Source organism: Ambystoma mexicanum, chromosome 1p (assembly GCF_040938575.1).
Source record: "Ambystoma mexicanum isolate Mex_15411 chromosome 1p, UKY_AmexF1_1, whole genome shotgun sequence".
Lineage (NCBI taxonomy): Eukaryota > Metazoa > Chordata > Amphibia > Caudata > Ambystomatidae > Ambystoma > Ambystoma mexicanum.
The window spans coordinates 263042882-263061633 of NC_090921.1; the positions used below are offsets into that span (position 1 = coordinate 263042882).

General features: G+C 44.2%; 1 protein-coding gene across 1 annotated transcript in view; it reads right to left on the reverse strand.

The window, feature by feature from the left end:
- The window catches only part of LOC138568793 (diacylglycerol O-acyltransferase 2-like), a 414612-nt gene that overhangs the window by 160365 nt on the left and 235495 nt on the right, over positions 1-18752 (reverse strand). Inside the window, exons 4-5 of the mRNA XM_069646568.1 lie at positions 15920-15990; positions 558-762 (exon numbers count right to left, since the gene is read on the reverse strand). Coding sequence (XP_069502669.1) covers positions 558-762; positions 15920-15990 — 276 coding nt within the window. The remainder of the gene's footprint in view (positions 1-557; positions 763-15919; positions 15991-18752) is intronic.

Genomic DNA, 18752 nt, shown 5'->3' on the forward strand with positions numbered 1-18752 from the left:
GCCACACCTGTAATGAGGCCCATTGGGCCTCATTACAAGTTTGCCGTTCCGGAATCAATGGTGCCGGTAAGCCTACCAGCAGCATTGTTCCCGGACTGGCAGACTACAAGTCTGCCTGCCGGAGCCGCTGTGCCCGACTGGTCTGACCCTGCGGGGAACAGCGGCCATGGTAGTTAGACTTGTTAACGGTGCCGGTGCTCCCGTGTCCCCACTCCAATAGAGTCCAATAGGACTCTATGAGAATGGGGATTAACAGAATTACCAGCGCCTGACTTCCCGGCCGCCAGACTTGGAATAGCCTGGTGGCACCAGGAAGTCAAATGACAGTAATTATTTATGGGTCCGGCACATTATTACAATTTAAGGCCAATGGGGATTTTCCATGAATCAGGAAATGATATAATTAAGTGCCAAAGCCATGAATGGAACTCATGTCCCCATATGCCAGCGCCAGCAACCTAGTCACTGGACCATATCTCCTCTCTGTTACACAAACAGTTTATGGAGAGCTAGTTGCAGTCTCTGTGAACATTCTAGAGGGCACCCGTAAGACTCACCTGAATACATCATATATTCTCGGATGAGAGGAAAACGGAAAAGTCCGGCCAGGATTGCAAGATGTGGTCGGATCCCCGGGAAGACCTGAGAAAAGTCATTGGCATTAGTGCCAAAGGAGCTGAATGCTCCGGCGCAGATTATGCCATGAGGGTGGCAGCCGAAGATGTAGTTCCTATCCGGGCTGAGCTCTGCAGTCTTAATCATCTGAAACACAAGATGAAGAAACAAGCTTTGGCAATAGTTTTTGCCTTTTATTTACAAATATTTGCCAGGCTTGTAACATTTGCCATCTATTCAGATTGTATGCCACTGTAGTGCCATTCATTTGTCTGGTACTTACATTGGACACCAGCTACAGCTATCATATACCTGCTATTGCTATCACAAGCCAAAGCATCCACACCTTCAGTCGTCTTAAAACTGTGGGGCTGACGCCCCTAATGGGGCGCAAAGGTTCCGGGGAGGTGGGGCAGGCTCCTTAAAAGGGGATTACGGCTGCAGCTCTCAATAGAGACTATACGCATTTAATAGAATATATAAGCAGTTATAGCTCACTTCTAAGCCAAAGATTTCCATCACATTCACGGTGCTCTCACCATTTCCAGGGATTGGGCTGAGCTAAACCTGGAGGTCTCCACAGTTGCTAATGCAGTTGCTGATGCATGCACACCGCAGCATGCTCTGATCTGTGCATCCTTTTCTCCACAAACTACTTGGAATGTGTATGGATACCAACAGCACAGACTATTTGGCATGCACATGCCAACAGTGTCTGTGCCTCCAATCAGTCCAAACTAAAATAGAGGCATGCAAAGGGGATAAAAGAGAAACATGGTACCCAGCAAGAAGGTCTGGGTGCATTGAAGGCTATGGGTGCTGGCACAGGACCCCCTTCCACAGTTGCCAACATTATCCATTCCCAGAATGCAAAGGAAAACCAGAACTAGATAAGAACCTACAGATTGGAATGGATCAAGTTGGTAACTATGAATAGCTAATGGTTACCGGTAAAAGCGGACATCACTTTGAGTCATGGCTGCATAGCCAGTAAGTAAAAACATCCTTTTCTAATGCATAGATCCCCTGTCAGGGTCTCTGCCGGGGTTGAGAATGAGTCATCAAACATATCATTTTCCATGTAAAACAGAATTGTTGATGAGTCACTTTTTATATCTACATTTAGATTATCTGTTGAGTCTAATACTTCATGTGTTACTTCGTGAACATGTCACTTCCTGTGTACATTGTAGAGGGTGTCTGTCCCTTCTTATAGATTATGGGGTGGACCATTCGCTCCTGTTGTACATTTATGGCAATTCTGCCACCTCCTGTGTAAACAATGATATGTGGTGTGTCTGTCCCTTTCTATAAGTTATGGGGCGAGCCTGTCAATTTCTGCACGCATTACAAGTTGAGCTTCTTAATTCCTGTGAATACCACAGGGATCCTCCTTGGTTCCAAGGACGTCATTTGGGGGCTAGCAGGGGTTACAACTGCGACCCCTGGTGGCCACAGTTGCAAACCCAGGGACTCCCATGCGCCCACAACTTTAAAAAAGAAAAGGAAAATGTAAAAAAAGATTTCTTTCAGTGTGACGGCTGGGCCGGGGAGGCACTCAGTAGGGGGTGGAGATGACCGTGGCATATATCACATGTCACGTTCAGCTCCAACCCCTTCTCCCTCGGCTTCCTTGCAGCTCACATACAGGAACCAGGAAGCTCTCGCAGCAGCTTCCTGGTTCCTGTTTGTGAGCAGCACGGAGGACCCGAGGGGGCCTGGAAGAAGGGAATGAAGCTGCAAGAAAAAGGTAAGAAGGCTTTTTTGTAATAAGATGTGTGTTTTGCATGTCTGAAGTGTGTGTCAGATGTATGTATGTGAATGGTGGGTGAATGAGAAGTGATGTAATGTGTGTTTTTGAATCTTCTGGGTGGGTGGGTGGGTGTGTGCCTGTTTAGAGAATGCAATGAGTGGATGTAAAGGAAAGCGTGAGTGACTGGTAGGTGAATCAGAAGTGATGTAATGTGTGTTTTTGAATGTTCTGAGTTGGTGGGTGTGGGCCTGTGTAGTCAATGTAATGAGTGGGTGTAAGAGAAGGTGTGAGTGACTGTTGGGTGAATGAGAAGTGATGAGATGTGTCTTTTTGAATGTTCTGGGTGGGTGGGTGTGTGCCTGTGTAGAGAATGTAATGCGTGGATGTAAGAGAAGGTGTGAGTGACTGGTGGGTGGGTGAATGAGAAGTGATGTGATGTGCGTTTTTGAGTGTCCTGGGTGGGTGGGTGCTTGTGTGCCTGTGTAGAGAATGCAATGAGTTGATGTAAGAGAAGGTGTGAGTGACTGGTAGGTGAATGAGAAGTGATGTCATGTGTGTTCGTGAATGTTCTTTGTGGGTAGGTGATTGTGTGCTTGTGTAAAGCATGCAATGAGTGAATGTAAGAGAAGGTGTGAGTGACTAGTGGATGAATGATACGTGATGTGATGTTTGATTTTGAATGTTCTGGGTAGCTGTGTGCCTGTGTAGAGAATGCAATGGGTGGATGGAAGAGAAGGTGTGAGCGACTGGTGGGTGAATGAGCAGTAATGTGATATGTGTTTGTGAATGTTCTGGGTCAGTGGGGTGTGCCTGTGTAGAGAATGCAATGAGTGGATGTAATAGAAGTGTGAGTGACTGGTGGGTGAATGAGACATGATGTGATGTGTGTTTTGTGTTTGTGAATGTTCTGGGTGTGTGGGTGTGTGTCTGTGTAGAGAATGCAATGAGTGGATGTAAGAGGATGTGTGTGTGAGTGACTGATGGATGAATACGTTTGAATGTGATGGTGTGTTTCTGAATGTTCTTGGTGGGTGGGGGGAAGTACGTGTGTTTGCGCGGCATCTGTGTAGAAAATTCAATGGGTGGAGGTAAGAAAAGGTGTATGATTGAGTGACTGGTGGATGAATGAGTATGAATGTGATTGCATGTTTTTGAATGTTCTGGGTGGGTGGGTGTGTGCCTGTGTAGAGAATGCAGTGAGTGGATGGAGGAGAACATGTGAGTGAGTGGTGGGTGAATGAGAAGTGATGTAATGTGTATTTTTGAATGATCTGGGTGTGTGCCTGTGTAGAGAATGTAATGAGTGGATGCAAGAGAATCTGTGAGTGACTGGTGGGTGCATGAGAAGTGATGTGATGTGTATTTGTGAATATTCTGTGTGAGTGACTGTGTGCCTGTGTAGAAAATGCAATGAGTGGTTGGGTGTGCGCCTGTGTAGAGAATGCAATGAGTCAATGTAAGAGAATTTGTGCGTGAGTGACTGGTGGGTGAATGAGAATGAATATGATGGTGTGTTTTTGAATGTTCTGGGTGGATGGGTGTGTGTGGCACCTGTGTAGAAAATGCAATGGGTGGAGGTAAGAAAAGGTGTATTATTGAGTAACTGGTGGGTGAATGAGTATAAATGTGATGGTGTGTTTTTGAATGTTCTGGGTGGGTGGGCGTGTGCCTGTGTAGAGAATGCAATGAGTGGATGGGTGTGGGCCTGTGTAGAGAATGCAATGAGTGGATACAAAAGAAACTGTGAGTGACTGGTGGGCGAATGAGAAGTGATGTAATGTGTGTTTGTGAATGTTCTATGTGAGTGGGTGTGTGCCTGTGTAGAGAATGCAATGAGTGGATGGGTGTGGGCCTGTATAGAGAATGCAATGGGTGGATGCAAAAGAAACTGTGAGTGACTGGTGGGCGAATGAGAAGTGATGTGATGTGTGTTTGTGAATGTTCTATGTGAGTGGGTGTGTGCCTGTGTGGAGAATGCAATGAGTGGATGTAATAGAAGGTGTGAGTGACTGGTGGGTGAGTGAGACGTGATGTGATGTGTGTTTGTGAATAATCTGTGTGCCTGTGTAGAGAATGCGATGGGTGTGGGCCTGTGTAGAGAATGAAATGAGTGGATGTAAGCGAATGTGTGTGTGAGTGACTGGTGGGTGAATGAGTATGAAGGTGTTGTTGTCTTTTTGAATGTTCTGGGTGGGTGGGTGGTTGTACGTGTGTGTGCGCGGCATCTGTGTAGAAAATTCAATGGGTGGAGGTAAGAAAAGGTGTATGATTGAGTGGCTGGTGGGTGAATGAGTATGAATGTGATGACGTGTTTTTTAATGCTCTGGGTGGGTGGGTGTGTGCCTTTGTAGAGAATGCAATGAGTGCATGTAAGAGAAGGCGTGAGTGACTGATGGGTGAGGTAGCATACATGTGGCAGTGTGTGTTTGAATGTTATGGGTGGGGTTAGGTGTGTGTTTGTGTGGTGAATCCAGTTTGAGCGAGTGCGAGAGGAGATGTATGGGTGAGTGACCGTTGGGTGAAAGGCGATGCATATGTGTGTAAAGGGCTGGGAGACTGAGGATCACTGGCGCATTATTGCCACATCCTTTATTGACTTTGCGTGTTTTAGTGGTATTTTTGGGCAAAGGCAAGTTCATGTGTGCCATTCCCTGGGTAGACTGGCATTTTGGTGCAGTCGGTTTAGCCATTGCTTACTGTGGCATGACATTTATTACCTGCATCTTTAAAAAAGCAAGCATGATAAGTAGTGTTACCTCGATAAACTGATGCTTTGGCGTAGCAGCCTGCGAATTCTTCACTATAGCATGACTATTTATTAACTGAGCATCTATGATAAATCAAGCAAGAAAAGTGTTCTTGTGTGTCTAGACTGGCTTACATTGGAACTAGTTTGGACAGGTTTTCCTATTGTGACATGTCATTTTTAATGGACAAACTAACAGGATTAGGTACTTACATAGGTGTACGGACATATATTGGCAGAGCCAGTTTTGTGCATAGTGGAAGTAATGATACTATGGAAAAACGCCTTAAAGTGAACATAAGTATGGTCGTATATGGGAATATTAGCATACGTTGGTGGAGCCAGCATGGAATGTATGGGCACAGCCAGCATAAAAATATTTGTTATACTGGCATATATTGCAGGGACAGGCATGATCATGCATTGGGAAATGCACTCTGCACTTTTGGTAACTTGCACATATTGTACATTTTTTCAGATATACACTACACCCTACAAAACCGATTGTTGGCCATTTACCCACATTGTTGGCCTTTTACCCACATTTTTCCCGAAAGTGTGCTATGTAATGCACCATTTTAACCCATTATTATTATATGGCCCGGGATGTGGCATGCCCTGTGCTTTATTAAGGAGCTTGGGAGGGCCCCCCAAATCATGGCTCATAGGGGATTTGCCAAATTTTGTGTTACGCCATTGAGCACCACTGGGTCTGACAAAGGGGTAGTGTGCAGTGCACGCCTTGAAGTCTACCGGTGAGTCCCCGGGTGATAAGCAACTTGTAGGTGTTTTCAATTTTAAATAACCGTGTGGTGCTATGAATTTATGTGTGCAGCAATGATATTACATTAAATGGTGTTTTTTTTAAAGTCCTCTGGCACCCAGTATCACGCTTAGATAATAAAAACTATGGGGGGGGTGTCTTGGGTATATCGAAAGAACCTTTCACAGGTATTATACACCAGCAAAGGTAACATTATCAGCTGCGCTCCCTTCTGTGCACGCAGACCAGTCTAATATGTTTCTTCTATCGTAGTGGTAGCTGAATCATATATACATTTATAACCAGGGAATTTTGTTGATACTAAATCCTGGTCAATGATATTAATTTTCAGGCTTTACTCGTGCAGCATTTTTCTCCAGGTTAAACAGCAGCGCACGCCTCCCAGGTCAGTGCTTTTTTGGCTTGTTTAACACAGCAACACCACAGATAACACATACTTCTGTGTCCAATGATCTGTAGATGTTTCATATACTAGCTGTAGCCTGGGTTACAGATGTTGGTTACCCTGTTAGAAATACTGCATTATGTATGTTTTACATATAGACCCCACGTCGAATCTGTAAAATGGCATTCCCCAAATGTGTAATTGTGGATAAATCATGCCTCGATTCTTATGTTTGGCTGAAGGAGAGCACCTGGAAACACGGTTGCTAGATGCATCTAACAAATCTGAAAGTCGGTTGCAATCACTTCCTGTGATGTCACTGGGGGTGGGGTCAAATAACATCACTTCCTGTGATGTCATGAGGGGGTCAAGGGTCGTGTGATGTCACTTCTGCTACCCCAGGCATTTTGGTGAAATGACATCCCTGCTTGGTTCCTGTATGGATTCTGATGGTATACCACTTCATGTGAGTTGCAGTGCCCCGTTTCTCTTCCTGCTTCAATAGCACAGGGTTATCACTTAAGGTACAGCCTGTCTCTCACCTTCTCTACCAATAATGCAGGTTGCTTTTTTAAACAAACATCAGGGCACTAATAACTTTTTCAGGCTGGCTGCATATTTTGCCTGCTAGCTTTGAAAACCACATGGGTCTCTTCGTCAGGCAGTAATAGCACAACTGTAGCAGACCATTCCTGTTATAGGGAAGAACAGTTTGAGTACAAGTGAGCACAGGAAACAAAGAAAAATGTAAACATGTTATGGTGTGTAAAAGGGAAATGCACATTTGGTCAAAACATACCTACTGTTTGATATCCTTGTAACACACCCATCTCAATGTCTCCCTTTGATTTATGAACAATTCTTCTCCAACTTCAGTTATGGTACTCATGTGCCTAATCTCTATATGTAAAGCTGAATGTATGTATGTGTGTTTGTTTGTCCGGCTATACAAAATCCACACTGTTGAACCCACGTCTACCAAATTTAGCATGGATTCTATCATTCTAGCGTAATTCAGACTGTACTTTGCAACAGCTCTGCAATTATGGTGCCATCAGTCTCACTCCCGGACCATCCTTTCTTTGTGCATTCCATTGTTTTCTGCAATGCTGTGTCTTTGCTTAGCTTGTAATGCCATTCCTCAAGTGTTATGGCTTGGTTAAGGTTTTCTGTAATTTCTGCTACTGCTGCCACTATGCACTCTTCTTTGAAATTCGTTACAATATTGACCTTGGCTTCAGGTAATCTTGAAAGACTGTCAGTTTATTGATTCTTTCATCCGGGTATATGTTCCATTCTGACCTTTTGCTCTTGCATTTCGGAAGCTAATCTTGCCGCCTGTGTAATCTGATTTCCTGTGTTTCTGTGCCCTAATATATTTACTGGGGGCTTGTCCATAGCCTGGATTTTCTTCCACATAGATGCACCCGGGAGTGGTTTACTGCCCATGTACATGCCAGCATCTCTTTTTCTATCACTGAGTAGTGTTTGTTCAGAGGCTGTCAATGTCTTTGAAGCAAATGACACCATCATTGTTCCTTCTCTGCCTGTTGCAGTAGTGCTGCTCCTATGCCATATGCACTGGTATCTACTGCTAATATGCTCTCATTCATTGTTTTGAATGATTTTAGACTGGGAGGTTCTGTTGTCCTTTTCTATCTACTAGAAGGCTTCTTTGCATTGGTCTGCCCATTCATTTTTTTTTCTCTTTCCCAGCAATCTCCTCAAACATTCTGGATTTTTTGGAAAAGTCTCTCACAAACTTGGTATATTACTGTGCCATAACCCTGAAGTATTCCAGTTATTCTTTGTTCTGTGGCTCTGGTGCTAATGCTCCCTGTGTAGGTTCCATCCCTGCTGCTGAGACTGAGTACCCCAGGGACTGTTCAATCTGAATCCTCTTTCCTTCAATCTTTCAAGCACCCTTTCTAGGGCAGTGTCATACTCATCTGTAGTGGTTCCTTGTATCAACATGTTGGGCCTCATTACGACCCAGGCGGTAAGTTACCGCCTGGGCCGTGACTTTACCACCATGGCGTAAACTACGTTTACGCCATGGTGGTTGGCGGACTTACCGCCCCATTCCGACCTTGGCGGGGCGGTAAGTCCCCAATCCCCATTTACCCTTCCCCATTCCCATTTTTGCCCCATAGGGCATAATGGGAGTGGGGAAGGCGTTAATTACGCCACCGTAAATTACGGTGGCGTAATTAACTCCATGGTCCCTTAGCGCCATGGATTTTAACACCTGCTAAAAGCAGGTGTTAAAAGCGCCATGGCGCTAAGGGACCTCGTACTCAGGCGGTAAGGGTCGGCGCTGTTAACGCTGCCGTAAACCCCTTACCGCCTGGGTCGTAATGAGGCCCGTTGTCTTGAAAGAATTTTGCATTATCTTTCTTTTCTGGAGAGTTTCATTCATGATTCTTTGAAATACTGATTCTGCAGAGCCTACACCGAATGGCATGCGTGTTCATTGATGCGCACCATAGGGTGTCACAGATGCCCTCAAGTCTGTTGATTTTGGGTGCAATTTGACATGGTGGTGCACACTTGTTATCTCTAGGTTTCTGCTCCTTGTAGTGATTGCATCATCTCTGTTATATTTAGTAAAGGAAAATTGGCGCTCACCTGTTGATTCAGCGTGCTGAGTCCAATGCACATAGACTCAGTTTGTCAGACCCATCCCAATTACTACAGGGCATAACCATTCCATTGCTTCTACTGTCTCTATTATATTTTCTTTCATGAGTCAATTCAGTGTTTGTAGTTCTTTTCTGGCTGTAACTGGTACTGGTCTTACCTTTTATTTCATTGATTTGGTGCCTTCGCATAGTTTAATTTTGTGCATATACCATTTGATGTCCTTATTATGTTATGTTATGTGAGGTACTATTTGTTTAGCGCCTGCTGCCATTGGTCCGGCCTTGAAGCGCTGTGAGGCTGAACACCCTTCTGAAGACCGTAGGCGGTGTTGAAAGTAATGAAGGAGTGGTCAAATGCGTGTTTGCGCTTATAAACAGATAGCTGGTAGGTAGAGAATGGCTATGTCTCTAACAGCGGCCCATAATACAAAGGTGTGAGGACGGGTGCTGTTTCAAATAGTGAAAGAGTTAAAGAGCCAATTGTCTTCAAATACTTAGGCATACTTTTCCAACGGGTCTTGACTTCCTTGGCTTGATACTTCCATGACGCGTTCCTTGGCATAAGGGTCTAATTGGATTTCGAGTCCAGCTTGATGCGGTGCATCTCCTATGTCCATGACATACACCTTCCCTTTAGTTCATCTGTCCTTGAAATGTATTTCAGCCTTGAAGCATCCTATTATTTTGATCTCTTTGCCATCGTAAACTCCTGGATTGGTTCTGGTTTTGCTTAATTTCCTTTCTTCTTCCTTTCATTCTGCTATTTTAATATTATTGTGAGGTCTTAACCAGAGCCAGCCATCATTTGTATAAGTGTGCCCCCAATTTGCACTGCTGTTTGCCTTCTCTTTTGCGAGGATTAATGCTTAGGATCCTTCTGGGTCTTGGTTTGGTTTCTTCTTCAGACTCTTCAGCTTCACTGTCCTCAATTTCTATTTGCTTTACTGTTTTGCTTTGCACACTCTTGTGAAATGGCCTACTATCCCTCTCGGGCAGGGCAATCACTGTCGTGTTGTGCACCTCTACACTTACCACACCTATAACACTGCTTCTGGAATCGAGGCTCATCATTCCGGTGGTATTCTTGATTTGCTTTATCTTCTATTCTTTTCGCCTTGTTGGTTTTCCATTGCCCTTCACATCCACGATTACTTCCTTGTCTTCAGTTAGTTTTCGTTCTGTCTGTGCATACCTCCTTCTACACTGATCTCGTCTAGTCTTAGTTTTGGACTCTAGCAGGTTTTCGTGTATTATCATGCTCTTACGTCCTACTACCAATGCATCCCTCAGTATGGTGTCTAACGTATTTCCAAAATTAAAGCCTATTCTTTTATTGCTGTGAGGTAATCATCCACTGGCTCATTTGCTCTTTGCTTCCTTTCATAATAGTGCAGACTATATTTCAGATAATTTCCTTTGCTTTCAAATCTTTTCTTTGGTCTTTCAAGTGCTTCCTCATAGGGACTTTCTATGTTAGACCCAGCATTTTCTTTCTCTAATGGAAATGTTTGGAATGTTGGGAACTTTTTATCCCCTGTGGCTCTGTTAACATTGAAGCCTTTATTTTTTCACTTACTTCTTGAAGGTCCGATGATTCCATGTAAACATTGGGAATATGTAGCTCCACCCGATGGAGGATTAAAAAAATATTCTATCTCCTAACGGATGGTTGGCATATTTTTTACTATGTGAAGCATGGGCCTGATGGGCGACTTTAATGCCAAACTGTCAGATCTTGGGATGCCTACTGAGAGGCTGCTTTTATAAGCTGCTTGAGGCATCCTCAGGATGCATAAAAATCTGACGCTTGGTGATCCACTTGGCATTTTATTAGACTCCTTTCTAAACGCTTCTGCTTTGGTCAGATTTAACAGGAGGTCTGCAACCGATGACCCCCTAATTTTACTTTTTGTTGTGCCAGCAGTAATTCTCTAATCGATTATTGTCTGGTCGATTGTTACTTTTTTTTTTTAGGTACATTTTGAGGTTTGTCCCCGCTCAGAAAGAATTCTTGGGTGGGATATGAAGTCAGCACTTCCATCTCTATAGGTGACAATCTGCCCTCAGACCACTATTCTAGAAAATTGTAAAGAAAAGCTGGTGGAAATTATGGATACTGCACAGTTCAGAAGAGGCCATTTTTTTGTCACAGGCACCTGCATAGGATCCTGTGACTAATGTATAGCAAGTAAGAAACTGGTGACTTTTATCTCCGAAAGGTACAGGCACTCCGGCACCTCCATGCTACTTGATTACTCAGGGAGGCAGCTAGGGTCACGTAATGATGCTCCATGGTTTGATGCAGACTGTCGTAGAGCTAACTTAACCTTGTGGTTAACCTTGTGGATGGAGATCATCTAGAACAAAAAATAGCACAGTTGGGACCAGGCACATGGTTAAGTGGGATTATAAAAAAACTCCTGAGATTCAAGGGAAAACTGTTTAGCTAGCTCAGTGGGAAAGACTGGAGGCATCGATACTAGATAGAGATATAAAGGGCTTTTGGAAAGTGGTGTCTCATGGATTTTGGGATGATATCCAGGATGCGGTTTGTCCTATATCAGACTGTGAATGTATCCAGCATATAAGGGCCATCATGTTCGAAGACGGTATAATATCTACTCTGCCGGCAAATGTGGATATAGGTCTTATTTTCTCACTTGAAAAAATGGAGCATGCTATTACTGGAACTAAGACCGGCAAGGCACCAGGCCCGGTTGGCATTAGACCCAAAGTATATAAGTGGTTCCCAGAATGGTGGTCACCGGTCCTAACTCAATCACTGCGTCAATGACTATCGCCCATTCTTGGCCTCTGAGTCTAATTAAACCTATTTTCAAAATGGGATTGAGGCTGGATTCTCACTGCTACTGCCCCATATCACTCCTAAATAGCATTTCAAAAATCTATATTAACTGTCTGTAGGCCAGGTTAGAGACCTGGGCTAAGGAAAATAATATACTTCCCATTTATCAGGGCAGATTTAGAAAGGGATTACCGACATCTGACCTTGTTTTTGTACACTAAACCATCCTAGATGAATATGTGAAGATCAGAAGGGGCTTATTTTATGCAGGTTTCTTGGATCTAGCTAAAGCATTTGATTCTATTGATCGCTCTCTTCTCTGAAATAAACTCCAGGGATTGGGAGTTCCTGTCTCTCTATTTCAACTGATTGTCCATTTGTACTCTGTCACCAGTGCCTCTGTAAGAGATAATCCTATGGGAGGTCATACAAGCGTGTTTTCCACTGATAAAGGTGTGCACCAGGGTTGTCCACTGGCTCCGCTTTTGTTTATTATTTTTCTTTCAAATGTTATGTCTGCCTCACATCTGAGAGGCCTTTTCCTCCTTCAATGAATGGGTTAATCTACCCTACTTTTCTTAACACAGATGATGCTATACTATTAGATCTGACCCCAAAGGGACTTGCTAGTAGTCTTAAATATGCATCAGATTTTAAAGACAATGGTCTAAAATGTAATCTGAAGAAAACTAAGATTGTTGCTTTTGGCTCAAAAAAAGAAAACAATTATAACTGGTGTGTAGATAAGGTGAATCTAAATGTGGCCCAGTCATACTGCTACTTAGTCTTGGAGGGATTAGGCGATTCTATCAAAAACTCGGTAGGTTCCAGGTTGATAAATGTGTTCAGGTGTTGGAGGCTACGATATTATACAGCAGTGAGATCTGGGAGAGTGTGAGTCACACTTCCTTGGATCGTATCTTACATATTTGCATGAGAAAGCTGCTGGGCGTGTCGTCCAGCACGCCAGGATCTGCCCTGACATTGGAGTCCGGGGTACCAAATATTGGTGTTCATGCTGAATGTAGGCTCTCAGAGTATTTTTGTAAACTACATTCTGTCCCGTGTTGAACCCTGCTATTGGGAATGTGAGGGAAGAATGAGAAAATGCGGCAACGCATGTTATCTACCTGAGGTATGTAAGAAGTGTTCCATCTTGTGGAAAAAATGGGGTATTGTCTTTGATGAGCTAAGGGGTGGGCGGCTTACAAAACGGCTGTTGTCTATGAAAACCAGAAGCTGAGAATTTGACTTGGTGATAAATAGCATGAACATATATGCTCACTTGGCCACTTGCTGAGGGCTCGTCGCATTTATTGGGAGCATTTCTCACTTAAGGCTATTCGCTTTCCGGTGCAAAGACTTATCACTGCAATGGTGCGTTTGAATGTCTTACCACTGAGGGTCTGGGTGACGTACAAAGCTTTGTATGTATGGAAGTGGGGCGGATGAGGATCTAATTTACTTTCTATTTACGTGTCAACATTTCTTAGTTTTGAAACGCCGATGGCTGTGGAGACATTTTTGTGTCAATAATATTAGGCATGTCACGAATGCTATGAATTTTGGTCTGTTCTGTGTCAATGCTCGTTTCATCAACAATTTATCCAAGTATATTACCAAGGCTTTCAAACGTATGGTCAGAAAATGTTTAGTTTTTAACACATTTTTATTGTACATTTTAACATGCTTCTTTTTGCACTCTGAACTATATTATATTCTTTCGAGGTAATGGTAACTTTTTTTGTATTCTGAATTGCACAGTATCTTATTTGATGTAAAAGGTTAAAACCAAAATAAAAGCGTATGTCTATCTATTTAAACATTACAATTCTGCAGACACTATTGCCAGGGTATTATTGGCCTACCTGGGTTTTGTAGAAAGGCTGGTGGAGATTTTCTCCTCTCTGTTCTTCCTTTCTCCTTTTGCAGATGGTATGTTGTTTACCGTGATTTGTGTTCCACTGCTTTTTATCCCTCTGGTTTTGTGCTTCTCTGTCTTTGTGATGTCTTTTTAATCGTCTATTCAATCCATCACCATAGTGGAGTTTTCATACTTCACAAATTAACATGACATGATGTAGGTCTTGCAAGTTGTTTCATTTATATACACAAATTATTTACGTAAGTTAGTGGTCAGGCAATTGCGCATTTCAGGCGCTCGGGTCAATTGCTCCTCCCTTTCCTTTTTGGTGTGCTGCCCTGCCTCACCCTTTCCAGTCCATTGTGTTCAGTGTCATTGCATCAAGACGTGGCATGCTACACACGTCACTACAATATGTCTCTCACTTCCTGTAAAGCTCCTGTGGACAGTGTTGCCAGATCTGCTTCTCCCTCTGCCATGGCAGCCATTTTTGTTGTTTACCTTTTTAATCATTTACTTTAATGGCTGCAATGGAAAGGGAAAAGGGACTATCAGGAGTCCCTTCTCCCATTCCACGGAGGCCCTTTTGTTTGTTTACTAGAGCCGCCACGGAATACGTTTCTCAATCCACAGCGGCAATTATTTTATTTGTTTCGGTTGCGAGGTGCGTCGCATTTCTCAACTGAAAAAAACACCATTAGTACCCCCGTCTAATGGGGTACTAGAGGCAATAAGCCCCTCGCTGTGGGGCCATTACCGCATCAGGTAATGCCCCCAGGCCTTCGTTAAGGCCAACGCGTTCCCCCGGGGGCATTACCTGATGCAGGAATGGCCCCCCGGCTCAGGGCTTATTGTCTAATGAGTTACTGGTTTATGAATAAGGACGGTGGTGAACAAGACTGACCAAGAGATATAATTAATACATACTAATGCCTGGTTCTTATTATTCCTCGTCACAGTCCTTGAATCACTCCCATCACACCTGATGAGTAAATATGAACGAGAAGAAAGGGGCCGCGCATTTGTAAGAGGAAAGGTAGGGGCTTGAAATATGTACTACAAGATATTTGCAAGTCAAATAGGCTTGAACCTTGACAGTTTTTTAGTAGATTTCATGTTCCACTATACACGAAATGGAAGCAAGAGATACTAAATGTCGGAAAAATGTAATTATAGTAAAATATTTGTGTTCAAACACAATATGTCTGTGTTCTCTCTCTGTATGTTTATGATATTTTTGTTGTACAGTGCTTGTCAGTGATGCACGAGATGAGAGAATGTTGGAGTGCTAATGTGGAATGTTAGTGTGTGAGTGTATGTTAAGGTTCCGCCCAGTGCCAGTGGAAGCTGAGACAGCCTGGGTGATGGGACCCAGTGAGTTCCTGCATTCTAACAGCTTACTGTAACTTAAGAGTAAAGCTCATGTGAAGAAGCTACTGAAGTGTACAGAAGCTACCTTATTTCAATTGTGTTACGTGTCTTACTTTTGAGACCTATCCACAGCCTTTTAGGTGTGCCTTTGTTTTTTCTGCTTATTTGGATGGGAGTCAGCTTGTTTTTTAAAGGCATTCAGCTTATTTTTTCCTTCCGACCTGGCAATACTGCCTGCGTTCTGTTCCCTTCACTTTTAGGTATTGCCTTTCTTCGACTTCCTGTTTGGTTCTTATGTGTGTGTCACTGCGAGTATAGCTCTCGGGCATCCCTTTGTTTAGGGCTTGTGTGCATTATTTACCATATGTCTCTTTTTTGGCTCTTATACTGTATAGCTTGTTTTTCTCTCTATTATTTAGCAGCTCATGTGTTTCTGTCACTTCATTCATAGCTTTCCGGTACCTCTCTCTTTGTAATGTTCAACTCTGGTTCATACATGTGTTTCCCTCAAGCCCTCATTTCCTATCACTGTCTGTGTAGCTCTCATGTGTCTCTGTCTCACCTTTTGTATGTCTCGACGGTGCCACTCATCTCCAATAGATCTCACATATTTTGTTTGAATCCCTCTCTGTATGCATCATATGTGGGGGTCAGATAGGTCAGTACTTTCCTGTAATGCAGCAGGTTTCATTAACTTCCTGCAAGCACCTCTGCGTGCACCTTACACATCCTGAAGAACACACTGCATACATCTGTCACTTCCTGTAGAGCACAGAGTCTGTAGGTGTCACTTTCTGTAGAAATGAAATCAGTCTCTCATAGGTGTCCTGCTTGGGTGGTCTTTCTCTGCTCTATTTCTCTCAAACCTTTACTTCTTTGGCAGTTCTAGCAAGCAGCCGCTTAGCAATCGCAGGAAATAATGCCATGTGCATTATAAACACATCTTCCGGTACCTTGATAGGAAAGTAATCCTTAAAATATCTCCAGAGTGTCCATCTCCGCAACCAGTCCGACCGACGACCGCCTGTGGATGAGAACAGAGGAGATGGATAACGAGGTGAGAAAAAGCCCAGCTATAAACTGTAAGCATTCTTCCATAGTTAAGCATGAAGAGTAAAATGCAGAAAAATGAACACAAATAATATTAGAGACTCCTCTTGTACAAGGCGTGTATTTAAAACTGCGCTATAGGCTCGGGTACCAGAGAGGCATCCTAAGGGATATCTTCCTCTCTTAGAACCAACCGGGGAGCGGATGGGGTTTGATTGCAAAAACCCCATGGAGCTCCTTCCCTTAGAGAAGATCCTGCTGACCTCACCATCAGTACACTTCTGGAGGCCACTTCTGGAGGGTTGCTTCCAATTCTGGAGGCCCCCAATCATGTTTTGTGTTTCGAACCTGGAGACTCACATGTCAACTGTGTGCAGTTCTGGAGGTGACACCTGGAGCAGGTATCATGGTCTGGAACCGTCATGCAGAGTTTTCTATCTAGCACTGGAGGCCTCATATAAATCATCTGGGACTAGGACACATAAATTGCACTGGAAACAGGCAGTTGTCCATCAATGCTGGGCAATTAGGCCTCGTCAGCACTCACACACTGGTTAATAAGTGCAAACTAGCTGGCATCAGTGCAATGTGTGTAATCTGTCCCCTGACATGTTTGTGTACAGTTCTAGAGGTTGCATGGGGAGATTTGTATCCATATCTACAAGTGAGAGAATTAGTCTTCTGCCATTTTTAGAGGTCACATATGAAGTGTTGTTAAAGCTTTGAAGATTCCATCTAGAGGACTATGCCGTTGCATATTGCTCTTTTCCCGCTCATGCCACTTTCATCCCATCTTTAATGGGTGATTTTCACCTCGATGGAAAAATGTGCAGGATAAGTTGGTACTTTTTTCTAGGGTTACTGTGATGCTTATCCTATCACTTCTCTTTGTGAGTTTTCTCTATGTTCTCTGTCACTGAGGCCCCGCCACGACCTCTTGCAGTGCAGCTCCTTATTCTTATCTGTTGGGCTGGTGGCAGCTACATTCTGACTTGACAGTGGCTCTGAGTATCCTCCATTTTGGGATACTAAGGCCCTGTCATAGGAATCAGTGGATTCCTGACAGAAGGCAAGATGGCCCCTGTGGCCTCTTGGTTTCTATTGCCTTTTACCTTGTTTTCCAAAGTCCTGGGAAGCCCTGACTCTATCTCTTCCTCCTGATTGGCTGTTGGGCGGGAAACACAATATATGTCTCTGTTGTTCCCTTTCCCCCTGACTGGCTGTTGGGTGGAAATACCATATATGGCTCTGGGGCTGCCTCCTGTCAGACTGACTGGAGCCTTCCCAGGTGTTGTGTGTTGTGGGTGAATGCTAAGGATGGGACCTGTGTGAATGGAGTCTGAAGTGAACTCACATTCCCTGTTGTATGTGTATGGTTTCTGTGTGTGTGATACAACAAATGAGACATCCCTGCCTGAAACTGACATGAATGCAGTGTAGTGTGCTGAAAGGCTGGCTACTTGCCCCCAATCCACATCTTTTGTTATGGGCGTCTGGGTGGAGTGAATGGCCTGAATGCCTGTGACCTTGATTGACTGGTTGCCTGCCTGCATAGATGTCCTACTGTGTGATTGGCTGACTGAGCCTGGGTCAGCCAGAGTGAATGAGGGACAGATGTGCATATCAGGGGTCCTCTCACTTACCAACTTGTTCAGTAGCTAAACTCAAAGCTTAGTAAGAAAAAGCTGCTCCTTGAAACCCAGCTGGATGGGAAGTCTGCTGCTGTATTTTTTCAACAACCAGAAAGCTGTTGTGTCTCCCAAGGACTGATCCACAGAGGACCAGCAAAGGAGACCTCGCCCGAGCTATGAGGGACCATTGTGAAAAACCGCTACTCTTCATCATCCGGTGAAGGGGTCTGCGAAGTCCACAGGAGGATTGCCGGACATCTTGAGGCAGAGAAGTCCATTGGTGTCACCCAGGGTCCAGAGGTGCGTTTTGATACCTCTGGAAGCCGTTGCTGTCTACCGCCCAGAAGAGGGGGTACCCTGGCATAGTGCTGCTGGACATCCAGAGCTGTGAAAGTTCCATACTGCCTAAGAACATTTAAAAGGACATCCTTGCAGTCACCACTGACCACTTTTTCCCACGAGAGAGAGCCCAGAGTTATTGGGTGCTATGGATGATCCGCTGGTGGGATTCCTGCCTCCAGAAGCTATGGCAGTCATCCCGAGGATCCAGGTTGCTGAAGATCCGAGGTCCACATCAGTGGTCGAGTCCAGGTTGCCAGAAGTGATCCAGGAGTCCATGCTGTGGCTGCAGCACTAAAGAACCAAAAGTAGGAAAACTGTGATATTCCGAAAACCGACACCAAAAGTGACCTATGCACCCGTCGCTGCCAGAAGTAATCGAAGGGTGCCAGGGGTCTTATAGTCATCCATCAAGCCTTTAAGGAGACCAAAGCAAGTTTCTGCTTCGCAGGACTAATACAGTCAGAGAAATCATCGACCAAAAGAGAGCCTGTGAAGAGCCAAACTGCTGCCTTTCCGAAAGACTTTGGTTGCTTTTTATTCTTGGACTCAGCATCCCAGTGGCTCCTCCTTCAAAAGGGGTCCATCCTTGAAGGGAATCATAGAGTAAAGCCGAGAAACTCTGCCATTTCGCCTTGTCAAGGCACCAAAGGTACTGTGGCGAGGAACAGCATCTTCTAGCCTCAGGAGTAGTCCAGGGGTCCCAGATTCATCTTGGAACCTGTTCTCCTGTGGCCTCTCAGGTACTTAGGAGGGGTAGAACATT